This window comes from Xiphophorus couchianus, chromosome 13 (genome assembly GCF_001444195.1).
Source record: "Xiphophorus couchianus chromosome 13, X_couchianus-1.0, whole genome shotgun sequence".
Lineage (NCBI taxonomy): Eukaryota > Metazoa > Chordata > Actinopteri > Cyprinodontiformes > Poeciliidae > Xiphophorus > Xiphophorus couchianus.
In genome coordinates, this window is record NC_040240.1 from 5,794,000 (window position 1) to 5,810,954 (window position 16,955).

Sequence of the window (16,955 nt, forward strand, 5' to 3'; positions counted from 1 at the left end):
TGTTTTTATTTAATAAAAAAAAAAAAAATCAAACTGAAAATGAGAAACTAGGATAATAGAACGTTATTTTATGCATGCGTGGTTTACACAACATTTTGTTTACACTTCTCGATAGAAGAGTTCCTGGAGAAATGAGTAAGTACTCGCCTTATCACCTTGTTGCAGGAGACTCCGACTGAGTGGGCGGGGCTAGATGTGGGGTGAATAGCGCGTTTCAAACCGGGGGGCGGGGTCCCAGTGAGAGAGAGAGAGAGCGCTCTAACATTACTACCGTACCTTCACCCTCCTCTCGTCCTCCTCAGTTTGCAAACATTTTGTCGTAGAGGGAGGATACTACAGGCGCGGTGGCTCAGACCTTTTTGGTTTTATTTTGGGCCAAGTTCAACGAAGCTACCTGCTGTTTTCATCTGCCCCCTCCGTCCCCCCCCCCACTTCCCCCGTTTTTGTTTTGCGATGGCCAAAGGAGAAGGAGCTGAACAATACTCCAATGCCAGTTTATTAAACAAGTCGGTCAGCTCGGATTCTATCAAGCTCTCAAGAAAGGTAAGAGGAAAAAAAAAAAAAAAATTACCAATCTTGCTTTATATTATTTATATTATTTCGCATTAAAGCGGAATGAGGCACGTTTTCAGGAGTGAGAGTTGAAAGCCGGATTGAATGGAGCACACACCCGGCAAGCTGACGTTTCAAAGGAGTGAATCACTTACGTTAGCCGAGAAGGGGCGCGCGACGCTCACTTTGATCTCTTTTATACATTGTTTTAGCGAAATATGGCTCACTATTACCCCAGAACTGCATAAAATGAATGAAATTAAAGATATAATAGGTGTATGGAGGCAAACCTTATCAATTCAATTTTAAAAAGCCCACGCGTGCCTCCCGCCCTGTCTTCTTTTTCTCTCGTCAGCGTGTCCTCTTAATATTTAAAATATGCTAATCTCGTTTAAAGGAATCACGCGCAAATGAAGCTTTAAATTGTTTTTTTTTTTTTTACATTTGCACGTTATGTATTTTTTTCCCCCTCTGCTCTCAAATAAGCCATCAAAACTAAATGTAAACCTCGAAAATGTTCACACATTCGTGTTATTTCATACATTTCACAGCCATCTTAGCAGTTAATTTGTCACGTGCATCAAAATGTGTCGGTAAGAAAATAACATTTTAATTTCAGTAAAATTACCCAGCTGAAAATACGATAAAAATCGGTCGTCGAGCAACATATATGAAGCACTTTATGTTCAGTTCAGGAATAACGCGACAATAATTTTGAATTACTGTGCGAAAATAGGATGAAACTTTGCCTTAGGCTCTAACTCTACAGCCATAGGGGGATAGAAGGGTGTGACTAAAGTCTGTATGGGCTTGTCTGTCTACTTTGCAACATAACCTCAACAACTAATTGAAATTCCATAGTAATCTTGGGGAAAATATTCATATCTTCCATCGCCCTGAACGCAACAGGAAGCGTCCGTCAAGGTGACGTGTCAGAAACAGCTGAGCCAGTCAAAAGTCCCCGACCTTCTCTATCTGTACCCAAACAAAACCGAGAGGCTGGAAATCACAACTAACCTAATTCATAGCGACTTTGTTTGGAAAGTCCCCCTCCTCTTTTCCCCACGTAATTCCTCTTATCAGAGCACAGTAGTAGCATGTAGCAGCAGCACTGATGTGTGTGCTGTTTACAGCCAGTGAGCTGATATCGAGGCTCTGGAAGTAGTGTTATAAAGCTTCTCCTTGTGTCACCCCTCAAATAACTTATGTATTTCAGATCAAACTAGAACTTGTGAAACGTCAGCTTGTGTTTTACTGCGTCCCAGGAACATCCCAGAGTGCATAAGGAAGATAATAAAGATGGAGGATATATGTTCTGGTGCTTCCGAGGGGAATAATCTTGTAATTCTTCTTCTGTTCTGTTAAAACCGCGGGTTTATAAGGTGGTCAACAGCTCGTATTTACGTCTGCTGTGTGTTCCATTTGTTAAAAGAAAAATATCAGAACTTGTCAAAATCAGAATTGGCATGTCTAAGAAACCCAGATATCGGTATCGGTTAGGAAAAACCTGATTGTTGAATGAGGGGAAAAATGTGATGCATATTCCTTTATGCATTGGCTTAGAATTTATCTAGATATAAAACAATTACACCCCTATTCGATCACCCTTTATGCATCAAAGCAGCTGACGTTTAATCTGATTTGAATAAAAAAAAACAACTTGTCATCGGACAAATTGTCAGATGCCGATCTCTGGGTGATCGGTTCATTTTTTTTGTTTTGTTTTTTATTTTCGTGTATTTGTTTATTCTCCCTCATTGCAACAATGTTGCCATATTAACTAGTGTGGCAACAAAGCTAAGCGAGGACACCTGAATGAGCACCAGACGTGACACGTGGAGGAACAGGAAGGTGCACAATTCTTTTGCATTCAGATTGAACAGGGTGTGGCCCAATTGAGCAAGGTGAAGGACAGAAAATCAAGTTTTGCTTCTGCCACGGTGAATAAAATCTCACTTGTTGTCACAGGGATCGCTTTTGTTGAGAAAGAGGGCATTGGAGGCCTAAACAAAGCGCAGTTGAGTACATCAACAAGGGAGAAGCCCATTTACTCGCTTCGAGACGCAGCGTTGTCATGCTATGTATTGTTTTTATGCCAAGTATTTCGTCCACACTAGTGACACATGTGGAACAAGGAGTGGTGGAAATATACCTGTGTGGTTTAGGAAACATTTTCATACATAGATGCTATCACGCGGGTTCATTTCGACTGGCCCCAGCGGCGGCTTTGTTGATCCCGGCGCTCCAATTGGTCAGGAATAGGGTGTGCTCTCACCTCGCTTTCTGTGGTCAAACTGGCAGCGCTGCCCTTCGCCCCGCTTTGGGCTATTAAGTCAGTCCAGACTGCTGCCAAGGTCCTGTTGCCCTGGCAGCTCCTGACATGACCGACAACAGCGACGTTGTCGTGCCCCGGCCGACACTAGTCGCCTCAGTTTGTGTGCTGTCATGAGACAGAGTGTTTACAGTCCTGTCTGCTGAAGTATCAATTACGTCGACGGTGGAGAAAATGAAGAAGAATTGGCGCTTGTTGGGGAATCCAAGCTCGGTTGTTTCCTCGCTCCGTGCTTACTGTTTCTTCTGGCCAGCGGGAACTCTCTTGTTCTTCTAGGACTCCGCGGTGATTAAAGATTTGGGCCAAATTTCTTATGAGACTCTTGCAAACATGTTTCTCCGTCCCAATTCTGAGCGGTGAGAGAGTGGCGACGCTGACGAGTTAAGGAGTTTAGAAAGAAACGGAGGGGGGAAGCTCAGAAAATGACTCCAGAGGTTTGGGCGTGCTGATGCTGGACGTTTAAACGAAACCTGGAAGGTTCCTCGAATGTTCATCTTTCATTGACTTTAAAAATGAACCTCCATTGACATCATGATACATTTATTTAAGATGCAGAGGTCGGTTGACGGATCAGAGTAGACCAATTATCAAATTGCAAGGGGTGCACCGATAAATCGTCTGTTCGATAAATCGGCCCAGATTTCCTTAGTTTTGGGAGATCGAGAATCGGCCAAAATGTACGAGAGAAAGCAATAAGATTAATTTTTCTCATGAAAAATTGTGATCGGTGCAAGTACTGGTCAAAACTGAGTTTCTGACATGGTCTACAGTTGAATCAACTAGCAGCTTGTCAAGCTTTTGATTAATAATTGTATAATTTTTACTTTTTTCGGTAATTTAGTAACTTTTCCATTCACATGCCATAAAAGGAAAACAAAAAACGCACAACTCCGGAAATAAAGACAAAACTAGTATAGAAATGGATAAACAATATTTACATTTCTGTTAATGGCAGACCAAAAAAATAGTAGAAGTAGAAACACCTTCACATTGTTATGCATAAGGAACCATTGAAATCAAAGCAGCAGAATCGTTCCTGTATATTTTTCACAGCTTTAATTTTCTGCTGGATTCAAAACTACCACCTATAAGTCAAAGAATCACGGAGAAAATGCTGGAGCAGCTCTTCCCAACTTGTTGCTGCACACAAAGACTCAAATACTTTTTCACAAAAAGTGTTCACTGGGTTAATCAAGCCTCTTTTTTTGTTTGTTTGTTTGTTTTTCCCTCCCCAGCATGAGCAGAGGACCAGGTTGTCGGTCTGCAACAAGATCTGCTATGCAATCGGCGGCGCGCCCTACCAGATCACAGGATGTGCTCTGGGCTTCTTCCTGCAGCTCTACCTACTCGACGTAGCTCAGGTAAGTGACCTAAAACCTCACAGTTTAAAAAGAAAGTCTGTTCGTAATACGACGGGGATTGTAACTAGATGAAAAAGTTTCTAACCTGCTGACATTATTGGCTTTGTGATTAGGCTCTACTGTATCTGAAAGGATTAATGTGTGGGGTGCTTGTTCTATAAATATTTTGGAGGTGGGGAACAAAGCCAGGCCAATGAGGAGGGTCTTAGTTTAATGGGCTCTTTCACTCTTTCACTAATCTGATGGCTCGGGCCACAATAAGCCCCCGTTGAGCCCGAGGCGTTGCTGGGTTTTGTCTTTGTCGGCCGTCCAAGGCGGCTCGTTACGGGGCCCCCTTTGGGTGACACGGCGTGGCGCAGATCGTTCAGTCAGGAGTCGAAAGGCCTCCTTCGCCTGCTAACTGTTGCCTTATAAAGTTTACAGATATATATATATATTTTTTACTGTTTTACTGCTGCTGTTCAACTTTACAGGAGCAGTTTGAGATGTTTTCATCTGACCTGGAACCTTTACAGTACCTGTAAAACATCTACACTGAAAGTGCTGACAGTTTCTTCCTTGCAGTTGGATCCCTTCTACGCCTCAATCATCCTGTTCGTCGGCCGAGCGTGGGACGCCGTGACGGACCCCACGGTGGGCTTTCTGGTCTCCCGGAGCCCGTGGACTCGTTTCGGACGGATGATGCCCTGGTACGCCTGTTTTTGTTTTTTATACGACACTATGCTTCTCCTGCTGAGACTTTTCGGTAGACCTCTGTGGAAGTTGGGGCTCTGCCAAATGCAACCGGGCCCCTTCTGATGAGGCCCAGTTACATAACTTCACTTGTTATCACATATTTGGTACTGAAGCAGCTTACTGGAGTGGAGGAGCGGCCCAGTAAGTGAATGGAAGATTTCCAGCCAGACTGGACACGTGTCATTGTTTGGGGGCGGGGCTTGAAGTGCCTGAGTCATCGTTAGGAGAGAGGTTACTATGATGCATAATCTGCCTCTTCCTCATTGCACTGCTTTGCACATTTGTCTTCTCTTTCCTCCTGCTCTATTTTCTCTTCCTATTCATCCAGTGGAGTGATTAACATTTCACTGGAAGAGTCCGGAATAGATTTCGGGAGGTATGAACAACAAACAAAGCTGTTGGGTGTTGAGCCTAAACAAATTGAGCTTCTGCAGAAACGTTCTCTCGCACTCTTCCAACTGCAAGATCCTTTGCATGGTTCTGCCAAATATAACTCCTATGCAGGATCGTGGATAGATGGACACCAGCTACTTTACATACCCTTTTTCATCTGGACAAGAAAATGGGCCCTTCTGAAATTGTTTTTTTTATATATAGATTACTATTATTTGTAGCCCAGGACATTGTGTCTATATTTAAAAACCTATATTATTTATTGCCCAACATTTTTTGTAATTTTTGTATTTCTTACCTACCATTTTTCTTCTAGATAAAAAAAAGTGCCCTTTTGAAATTGTTTTTTAAATTTTTTTTTAGTATGATTAAAACATTTTTTGGGTGAACTTTATTAAACATCTGCATCAGACAGAATATTGGTAGAAGTACATGATGTTTAAGCTGTGCCTTTATAAATTTCATACAACTAAGACAGTCCTCTTTTGTTTGTTTTTTTTCCCCATTTGAGCTCCTGCCACCCTCCCAAAAAATATCTGTGCACGCCCCTGCTCCCACCTGATACAGAACTTGCCCTTCTTTTTCTCTCTCTCCTACAAAGTACACAATGTACTTTTCAGAAAGTATCCCTACTGACACACTCCTACTCTAAAGTGTTATCTGACAGCATTAATACGTCATGACACCAGTTGGTACCCTTTGTTTCTCACGTTTTGTCTCGTTACAAACTTTGAAACTTTGTTTTGTTCTGGTGATAAACTATGAAATGTGTAAATAGTATCACACTGAGTCATACGGCATGAGTCTGTTTCAAATTCAGTAGATTTTTTTTGTGTGTGTGTGTATTGTAGAAGTCCAAAAGTGTCTCCTGCAAACTTTGGCCCTCATATCTGGTGGCCATATTTGACACACCGAGGGGAAGGGGGTGCAGGGTGTCAGCGAAGGGTCTGATTATAGAAGAGCTGGTCAGTTCCCTGTCAGCACATGGCAGTGTGATTGTTAGGGGGTGGAAACGGGCCAGCTGAGGAAAAGATTAAAAAAGGAAACGTCTCGGTGGTCCCAACTGAACATCTTCAAACGAGCTCTAAAGGGAGATGCATTATTCTCCCTCAGGTGTTCAATACACAAGAGCCTGTGCTTTCATTCAGTAATGACAAAAAGAGATTAAGTGGAGGTTTCCTGCCTGAGCTACAAGCATCAATTCATTCATAAAACATTTAAATCGCATCTAAACTTCCAGCCGCGCTTCACTTTTGATGGAATAAAACAAACCGTCCTCATGATTAGCTGAACCGTAAAGCACGTTTTAAAACCAGGTCACTCAGGATGCTGACGTGACGAGGCGAGACGCGTTTCCTCCACTTTTTATTTCGTCATTGGGGGGCAAAGAGAAGGAGGAGGAGGTGGGTGGGGAAATGTTCTGGGAGTGGGTGGAGGAGGAATGGTTGGCATGTTGGGTCACATTGTCCCCCGGCTCGGCTCGGTAGTACAGATGAGCGAAGCACGCGAGACACGGGAGGATGCGGGCTCCATTGTGAAGGCTGTGAGGGAGGCGGGGGGGAATAGAGGCAGCTTCTCATTGGTCTAGCTGAGAACACACCACCTGTCTGGGCCAATCGCGTAGCAGCTCACAGACCTGTGGAATTTTTCTTTTTTTTTTTTTAAAGATTGGTTGAGGAATCCAGAAGGTTACTCCAGTTCAGATTTCAGAATGAGGCTCTCTGTTGCAGCAGGGCTACAAGTGAGCAAGTTTTAAAATAAATAAAATGTTGTGGAAGGTCAATAAGTGGCTTTTCTGCCTCACCACTGAGGCATTTATGAGCACTTTTAACATTTCTAAAATGTCTTTAAAGCATTAAGTCAACAAGCCGCCGCTCGAGAACCAGAATGTTTGGCCAATTATTGCTACAGTGACACACCCTAAACCAATAATATGAACCTGAATTAAAACAAGTTCAGGCAGTTCTGTGTGGCCAGGTTATTTTTTTTAAAAAGCTGTCACTTGTTGAGTGGTCTGTCAGTTAAAGTGGCGTTTCCCCCCAATCAGCAAAGCTAATAATATGCTTCCAGCCGCGGGCATCAGGTTAGCGCTAATATAGGCTAAGCTGTCGGCTCCGTTCTGCAGGGTCACTGGGTGTGCAAGTGTTGAAAAGTCTTGTATCTGTTGGTAAGATACAAGACAATGTCATTAATACAGTAGTGTTTTCTGCTGAGGACAAAAAAACAAAACTAGACATCATGCTTGATCCTGTGTGAGATGCATTTATCTTTGATGCCGCCGTGACTTGCCTGTCTCTTCTCACTAGGTTCCAGTTAATGACATCACACAATAAGTAGAGCAAAATAAACACACCCCACCTCTCCCCCCCACTGTGCCTCAGAGCTACATTAGAAATAATGAGAGGCAGGATTTGTTTGGATCCTCGCCAGCGACTCCGTGGAAGGAATCGGAGCGTGTCGCTTTGTTTATATACATTAATGACTGATCGTCTTGACATGCACATGACTTCACATCTTGCTTTGGTATTCCCGTCGATATTTTAGACAATCGGAATGACGAGTTCATTTCCTTCTCTGTTACATTCCAGAGAGTGCAAGTGTTAAGAGTGCTGGTTGGCCCACTTTTTCTCTTTAAACGAGATTTCCTGGATCTTTTTTTTTTCCTGGAAAGAAAGATCCAGGAAATCTTCCGTACAACATGTTGTGTAGCCGCATTCTTCTTTTTTTAACCAAATGTAACCCGGAGATCAGACCATACCTGAAGGTCACACCACCAGAGACAGACCAGTCGGAGCTTACCAGCTGATGTCCAATCTCTGGTGGTTCTTCCAGTTCTGTTTTTACATTAACCTTCTGTAATAGTAGATTTTTTTTCAGGCTTTTTTTCCCCCTGCTTGTATGTTGATGTTTATATAAGTAGCAGAGGTGACGTCACACTGTGTGAGAGAGCACATATTGCAAAACAATATTTTAAATAACAATAAAAGGGTCTGTATCGTCTTTTTCAATGATTGGCCATGATTAGGGCCTCTAACATCACCATGCATAACTATCAGCGCTGTTGGCACAAATCCATTTTTATTTATTTTTTTAAATCAGATATACTGAAATTCAGCGGCGTGTAAAACTCAAAACGCTACCATTTATGTTCACAGTAAGAAACTATCAACTCCCACACAATATTCAAAAATTGTTTAGTGACAGAGAGTGGAGTTATAATTTAAGAGAAGGAAATAAAAAAAAAAGAGATGTACCAGAACAACCAACAAGAGTGTCTGTATATCAGTGTGTGCGGTAGATCTATGGAAGTGATTAAACTATGAGCTCAAACAAAGTACGAATAGAAGCCAGCTTAAAGAAAAAGCTGTCCAAAAAGGAAATCACAAGATCTTTGCTCTTCTGCCTGCTCCTTTTCAATTAAAGTGTGTAAAATTCAAGACTATTTAACTTAGTTTTCTGTTCTTACTTTTTATCATCTGTTTGAAATAAATAAATGTGTTTTTCTGCTTCGTCTCATCTTCAGTCTCTGATGTTGTTCTCTCTTTTCGTCCATCTGCAGGATCTTACTGTCCACGCCTTTTGCCGTGATGTCTTATTTCCTCATATGGTACGTCCCCCCCTTTGAACACGGCAAAGTCATCTGGTACATTTTCTTCTACTGCATCTTCCAGACCCTGCAGACAGTAAGTATCAAACCCAGATCAGAGTCCTGAACTTTGTGTGTTTTGAATGTCTTTGTTTATTCTTTTTCTACACTACTTACAGGGTCAGAATTACAGACCCTGACCCAAATATATATACACACAAACCCCCACTAAAGTATCTGTCAATCTGTCATCACCCCATTGTATTAGGAGGGCATGTTGTTATTTCAGTACAATGACTTTGGAACATATTATGCTTATGTGTGCGTTTGACTTCATGTCAAAGCTTGGTAAGGCCTCAGGCATTTCTAAGCGAGCAGGATGAGCAGCCCGCTTCCTGTTCCGTAAAGCAGACGTAGAAGACAGGTGTGGCTCAACACGGAGAGGGGCGGGGCTGCAGATTTAGAAGGAAGGAGGAAGGAATTGAGCAATCTACACTCACCTTTTTCTCTCTCCAAATGGAGCAGGAAATGTTCCGTCAATGACCTCGACATTCCAGACGTTTCGTGTCTGGAACGTTTTCCAAGTTTTAATCCTCGTCATTTGAGGGATAGTGTGTCGGCGCATCCTTAAAAAGTCAGTAGTGTATCTAAGGGTAAAGCCTTAAAATGTCTTAAATTCAGTTTTAAAAAGTAAGTTGGCCTTAGATGTATTAATCACGGGTCTTAATATTTGTCATTCTTGTATATTACATGAAGCAGGTTTTTTGTTGTTGTTGTTTTTTCTGTCAGGCAAAAGTTTGAGTTGTGACCAAACAGCTCGAGGCGGTTGAGGCTAACGCTAACTAGCTGCTAAAAACTTTGCTAACTTAGTCTTTTTGTATGTCTCTCATGGTTAAGTGAAAAAAGGCTTGTCACTAAGGGGGTTAGAGAACATTGCAAAATATGCAATTTCTTCTGCAAATTTCTGTCATAATATAGGTCTTAAATTTCACTAGCTGCATTTCCAATGACCATATTACTGCGCAAATTGGAAGTACGAAAATACATTTCCTTGTTGTTGAAAACAACAACAACATAAAAAAAAACTAGCTGTTTTGATTAAAAACATTTTGCGCTAAGATGAGGTAGTTTTTCGGTTGTATCAAAAAAGTTGAATCACTCTTTTCGCACCTTTGATCAACAGCCAGATGTTACTACTGGTGGAAAATACAAAGAAGACAACAGGAAGTGGTAGGAGGAAGATGCTGAGGCGTATTTTTATTTTGACGACTTAACACATCAACAAACTTTTTCACGTATGAGTCTAATTGCGCTTCTTATGTGATTGGAAACGCCGCAATTGCGACATTGTGCGTTTTCGACGTTGGCGTAACATCGACGAAGACTTGTGCACATTTGTAACGGAAACGCAGCCACTTTTAATGGTATAAAAAAGTCTAATATTTGAATTGATGAAACCTGCAGAAACCCTGAAGGTTTCTAATAACACCTGATTAGTGTTGTTAGAAGGCAACACTAAAGAAGCTGGTAAATAATTTGCTCAGCTCATATTGTAGCCCCCTCCTCAAATTTTGTCCAAAATTTTGTTTCAAAGAAAGTTGAAGTATACTTCTTTTTTTTTGAGTCATAAACATCAATTTGATCTTTTTTTTTCTCCCCCCAGTGCTTCCATGTGCCATACTCTGCCCTCACCATGTTCATCACCTCCGAGCAGAAGGAGAGGGACTCCGCTACGGCGTACAGTAAGTCCGACCTCATCACGCGGGAAACGTTTTATTCAACTCTTAAAAAAAACAAAACAGATTTTCCTTCTGGTGGCCTGACGTGATGCGTTCTGCTGGTCCCATCAGGGATGACGGTGGAGGTTCTGGGCACCGTCCTCGGCACGGCCATCCAGGGTCAGATCGTGGGCAACGCTCACGCCCCCTGCCTGTCCTCCAACTCCTCCATTCCCCCGAGCCACAACATCTCCGACCATTCCCTGCAGCACACGGTAAACAAATACTCTTTACACTTTTTTTTTTTTTTCTTACGTTTTTTTTAAATTTTTTTAATCTTTAACAGAAGTCAAAGTGAAATTTGGGTTGGAAATGACGAATATCCTCAAACATTTTTCTTTATTTCCTCTTCTTCTCTTGCTGTTGTAGAGGAACGCGTACATGATCGCGTCCGCCGTCATCTGCTCCATGTACATCCTGTGCGCCGTCGTCCTGTTCTGCGGCGTGAGGGAACACGGTGAGCGCCGACTCCGTTCACATCAGCTCTCGCTCGGTCACATCAGCTGATTGGCCAATAGGAAGCCTCGAATGTGGCCTGACTCTGTGGGCTGACTCGCACGTGAGAACAAGGGCTCAGCCAGCTGTGGTTTTAAACTGAAAGCCTTGTGAGGCGTAAAGAGCCTCACAAAGCGGGTTTGTCCAGTAAGTGATGAGCTTTGAAGACGGCTTGATGTGGGGGAAAAATGCGTGAAGAATCAGAGAGAGGGTGATTTCTGACGTAGGCATCAGATTCAATTAGTAATGTTTTACTGAATGCTGTTTTACTTTGTGTGTTTTTCAGAGGCTGTGGGGATCAAATCGAAGCCGATGCCCTTCCTACAGGGCATCAAGATGGTGATGGGGTACGGGCCGTACGCCAAGCTGGTCATGGGCTTCCTCTTCACCTCGCTGGCTTTCATGGTGCGTACCAACCCACGTGAAAAACCCAGGGGGGGGGGAACAAATCATTTCAGAACCTTTTCCACCTCGTCACATCGCACACAAAAGTAAAAGTCTCCACGCCCGAACGTGTGAATCGATTTGGATCAGGTTGCTGTCATGCTGCAACTTGATTCCTCTTGGTGCAAGAGAAATGTTAGAAATGTTCTCAAGTTTACTACAGCCAGCTGGACATCGCAATAGCCCAAAGCATAATGCTGCCAACACCATGCTTCACGATGTGAGGTTGTAGTTGTACTTTTTGGAGTTATAAAACTGTAAATATGGTTCTGATTTTCCTAATTTTGGGATACTGGCAAAACATTCCAGTCGCTGTTGCCAACTTAGCAACCATGTCGCTATATTTAGTGACTTTTCAGACAGAAAAAAAAAAAAAAAATCAGAATTGGTAGTCTGAAGCAGCATAAGACAAATTTTTTAAAAAGTTAAAAAGCTGGTTTTGTTTTGTTTTGGTTAAAAGTCAAATTAAAGGAGGAAAAAAGTTCTCGAATGAATTGACTTGTTGACATTTTAATACAAGGGGTTTAAACTTTTCATATTATTCTATTACAAACATATTTGGATTTATTCATCATGCTACACGCCATCACAGACACAAGTGTGTTTTTTATAAAAACGTGACTTAGCGAGCATTGTTTCTTTTTTTTTTTTTTCAGCTCCTGGAGGGAAACTTCGCTCTCTTCTGCAGCGCCACGTTGGGATTCAGGAAGGACTTCCACAACATCCTGCTGGTCATCATGGTGAGCGCTCGCACGCCTTCACACGGACAGGTGGCGTTTTCAGACGGGACAGAACCCGCGACGGGTCCGTTTCTCGCGGAACAAAAAGCTCTCCCTGCCCGAGGCGAGGACATAAATCGTGTCCAGTACAAGGCCGGCTCTGTGGTTGGACATAAAACAGTTTCTCCTGGCTGGACCTTTCTGTAACTCAAGGCGCCTCTGCCTCTGAATGCCGCGCCGTTCCCACAGACGGTCAGGGAGCCACATTCTTCTCTCGCCTTTGTTCCCCCGGTTTGATATAAACCTGAGAATCGAGTCGGCGGATCCCGACCTTTTAATTTGACATCACAAGCGGCGGGGCCAAACGAGTCCAGGTCAGCGAGGGCGAAAAGATTACTTTAAGCTTTTACTTTATGGAAAGGATTACAAAGCCACTTTAATGTAAGTACATTACATTTAGTGAAGCGAAATTTTCTTTTTTTTTTTTTTTTTGAAAACCAAAAAAAAAAAAAAGATAAACTAACCCCACATGAAATTTTCCATAATCAGCACTAAGACGTCCTAATCCCTACCTTTTCATTTTAGTGAAAATGTCTGGCTAATCCGACGGGATTACAGAGTCGGGACGTTCATGTCTTGGAAAAAATATTCACATCATTCTGGTTGTGACATGGCCAGACATTTAAAAAAAACCAACTAATACTTATTGTCATTTCTTCACTGCAACATTCAGAGTTACTCAAATTGGACGTAGATCTTCTATTCAAAGTTTCACAATGGATTTTCTATAGCACTGGTGTCCAAACTGAGGGCCGAGGGCCGTTTGTGGCCCTTGGAGTCGGTTTATTTGTCTGCAAATTTGATCCACCAGCAAATGGAGTCGATGCCGATAAACACTTCCCTTAATTATTTTTATATGCGTTTTTTGAGATGAGATATTCTTAAGTGAGAAATGTCCACTGCAACAGTTTGTTTTGTTAATTAGCCATGTTTTTTTGTTGTTTTTTTTCTCAACAGACTTAGGCAGTCTGTCATTAAGCTTTGCTAAAGACGGCGAGGACTTCGTTTCATGACGATATACTTGTTTAAAATACCAAAAAAATGAAGGCTTTACTATAAAATTATTTAGCATTTTTAATTGGGGGCTTTTTGGATTCTTCTCCAGAAGATTCCACTGTGACTTTCAGCATTTAAAAAAAAAAAAAAAAAAAAAAGTTTTAATTTAGCTTGAATTGACTTGGGTCGGCATGTTTACATGATAAAAACCTAGGTGGCTGACAAGTGTGTTTGATTCCTCTGGAAGAAGCAGATAAAACCCCAAAAACATGGTGGAAAACTACTCCTGCACAATGACCTTTTTTTTTTTTTTCCTGCTCACTCATGAAGATGTCCAGCTGGGTCAGAAAGCGGCTCATATTTGCTTTCGTTGGAGCCTTATTATATTGGGCGTTTCTGGTAAAATAGCGGCAGGGACACAACTGAAGGGCCATCAGTTGGAATGTTGAGCTCTTATTTGCAAATATATTGATGTTTTTCTTTCTTTCTTTCTTTCTTTTCCTCCCTGTGCAGGTCTCCGCTACGCTGGCCATCCCGTTCTGGCAGTGGTTCCTGACTCGCTTCGGGAAGAAAATGGCAGCTTACGTCGGATCCTTGGTAAAGCTGCGCTTCCTCTCCAGATCTGGTGTTGCTAGTAAAATTTTGGAATTCTGATTAACCCTGTGATTATTTATTTTTTTCCCCTTCTTCCTCACAGTCTGCCGTTCCCTTCATGATCATGGTGGTGTGCGTACCGAGAAACCTCATCATCACCTACTTCGTGTCTTTTGCCTCCGGCGTGGCGGTGGCTGCAGCCTTCCTGCTGCCCTGGTAAAACCTCCCAACGCTAACCCCTGATCTGGATTTTTTTTTATTCTGGCACTTTGCGGGCAGCTTTTACGAACCGGGTTTTTGTTCTCCTCCTCCTCAGGTCCATGCTGCCCGACGTCGTCGACGATTTCCAGGTCCAGAACCCGGACTCCACGGGACACGAAGCCATCTTTTATTCCTTCTACGTTTTCTTCACCAAGTTCGCCTCTGGCATCTCGCTCGGCGTTTCCACGCTGAGTTTAGAGTAAGAGCTCACACTCAAAAAAACAAACAAACAAAAAAAACAACTGCACATTCTAAACTATTCTGGACCAGGCACAGGCTTGGATTTACAAAATGCAAACTAAAATATACGGAGTCACTTTTGGGACATTCCCCCCCCCCATGTTTTCTTTTTTTTTTTTTTTCCCCAACTTGAACCAAACAGTCTAACTAGAAACAGCATGACATAAATGCTTTTAAAACGTCACGGTTCTCCTGCATTCCTAAAAATAATGGAATATGATTAGATTATTTTTAAATGTGGAAAATTGGAAACTGGAGAACTTCTTTTCGAATGTCTAAAAATGAAACTCTTAGTCTGACTTGCTTAAGGATATAAAGGTTTTTAAGTTGATTTTTACAGTTTGCTGCGTTGAAAAATATGTTTTCTGTGTGTGAAGTGAAGGTGTGATTTAAAGGATTTGGATTAAAGTCCATCCAGATTTTATAAATATTATTACAGAGTACAAGTAGCGGTGCACCGATTGGAGTTTTCTGGCCGATCACCATAACACAGATATTCTTTTTTTTTTTTTCTTGGCCTAAAAAGTTGGCAAAAGTGAAGGTGGTGATTGTTAACCAGACATGGTTTATTTTCAGACTTTGGAGGTGGATAAGATCAGTTTTTATTTTTATTTTTTATTTTTTTGTAGTATCCCAAGACGAAGGAAATCTGGGCCGATTCGTCTGTGCACCTCTGATTTTGACGCATCGAAATTTGTCCAGATGCCAAAAAGAGCGAAATATGCCTTTGCGTCCCTGACGATTAAGAAGCGCCCCAGTCATTGTCGTTTCTTGATTTGTGGCAATAAAAATAGAGTGAAATCAGGTAATTTTTCAGAAAATGTGCAGAAAACACACAGAGTTTTAAAAAAAATCCAGAAAATTGAATGTGAGAAAACGATGGTATGGTGAAAGCATAGCGACTCTGCCAGGCCTTCAAGGGAGATGCGTCGGTTTCTAATCAAAAGTCTAAATCCAGTCAGATCAGCCAAATCCCAAAGAGCAGCTAACTTTCTGCTCTTCACTCCTCTGATTCAGTTGATTCGCTGCGAAGGTTTGTTTCCGATGCATAACCGTTTTTTTTGTTACCCGTTTTTAGCTTTGCTGGATACATCACCAGAGGTTGCTCCCAGCCTAAGGAAGTGGACCTGACCTTGAAGCTGTTGGTTTCGGCCGCCCCCATCGCCCTCATCTTCATCGGCCTGGGAATCCTGTACACGTACCCCATCACCGAGGAGAGGAGGCAGGGCAACCGCAAGATCCTACAAGAGCTGAGGTAAGATGTCTTGGACAGTTGCCATGGAAACTGTTCTCTATTTTTATCTAAAGATACTAAATAATTTTCCAAGGATGAACAATACGACAACTCTAACACCGTTGTCTGCTGATATTAGTTGTTTTTTTTTTTTTTTTTTTAACATATTTGTATCGGTCTGATAAATACCAACAACAGATTTTTTTTTTTTATCATGTCTGTTTTTTTTTTTTTTTTTCCCCCCAAAAAGTGTCGAAACTGTATTTAAAATATTGGTAGATATCGACGTCAGCCCAAATGTTCACATCAGTGCGTCCCTAAAACGTGTCATCATTTCAACACGCTTGAACAAAAACAATTCTCCTCCCGCTGCAGGGACGAGGCGGACTCGGAGTCGGACTCCACGGAGGTGACGGAAATGATCTAGCGCGTCTTCTGGAAGCAACGTCCGGACCAATCTGTTGGCCGGCTGACATTTTGCACTGGGCGGGACCAACGGACCAGGACCCGGACCTTTCTGTGCCCGTAGGATCGCACAGAAACCGCATCGTCCGACCAACGCTGCTGCTGCTGCTGCTGCTGCTGAGGATCCAAGTACAAACCGTATGAGCCGCGCTGGCCTTTCCCAAAACATCCCGCTCCTCCATTTTAAATTTTTTTTTTTTTTATCTCCGCGATGTTTTCCTGGTGTGACTTTCGACGCCTCGCCAAGCCTTACCTTTTTGTACGACATGCTACTATCGAGTACAAAGTGAGAAACTTTTTTTTCCTTTTAAAGGTTGGTCTCTAAATGAAATTGCACAAAAAAAAAAAGTAAAAAAAGAAGGAGGGCGGGAGGGGTAAACTTTGCATTAATGGTGCTTTTGTACGTGCGACACTGAACAGTAACGACCTTTAGCACTGCGCTGGAAATAACGTCACAGTAGACTTTCAAACATCGGAAGAAGCTGCCATTTTGTCATTTTGTGGTTTTTTTTGCCTGAATTTCACTCATATTGCAGAGGCAAAATTTGAAAAAACAAAACACAAACCGACGACGAGTGCCAATCGCTCACTGAATATCTCATTGTAGTTTACAAAAGCGGATCAAACGTTCGCGTCGCGTGAGCGCAGCGAGTGTGCGCACAGACAAAGAAAAACTGCACAGTTTCTCCAGTCAACAGTTTTTGTTTTGT

The 16,955-nt window shown here is 42.2% G+C and overlaps 1 protein-coding gene across 1 annotated transcript; it reads left to right on the plus strand.

Moving 5' to 3' along the window:
• Positions 1-453: 453 nt before the first annotated feature.
• On the plus strand, positions 454-16,907 carry mfsd2ab (MFSD2 lysolipid transporter A, lysophospholipid b). The gene is made up of 14 exons (XM_028035138.1): positions 454-543; positions 4,120-4,245; positions 4,810-4,934; positions 8,933-9,056; positions 10,623-10,701; positions 10,810-10,952; positions 11,107-11,194; positions 11,519-11,637; positions 12,333-12,416; positions 13,965-14,048; positions 14,149-14,261; positions 14,362-14,505; positions 15,625-15,801; positions 16,156-16,907. The coding sequence occupies exons 1-14, from the start codon at positions 454-456 to the stop codon at positions 16,205-16,207; spliced, it is 1,548 nt and encodes a 515-aa protein (XP_027890939.1). The 3' UTR covers positions 16,208-16,907.
• The last annotated feature ends 48 nt before the right edge of the window (positions 16,908-16,955 follow it).

Excerpts from the sequence above, each read along its gene's own strand:
- mfsd2ab (XM_028035138.1), top strand. The coding sequence starts at position 454 with ATGGCCAAAGGAGAAGGAGCTGAACAATACTCCAATGCCAGTTTATTA. Across the intron at positions 9,057-10,622 it reads TCTTCCAGACCCTGCAGACA|TGCTTCCATGTGCCATACTC; the intron begins GTAAGTATCAAA and ends TTCTCCCCCCAG. Across the intron at positions 10,702-10,809 it reads GGACTCCGCTACGGCGTACA|GGATGACGGTGGAGGTTCTG; the intron begins GTAAGTCCGACC and ends TGGTCCCATCAG.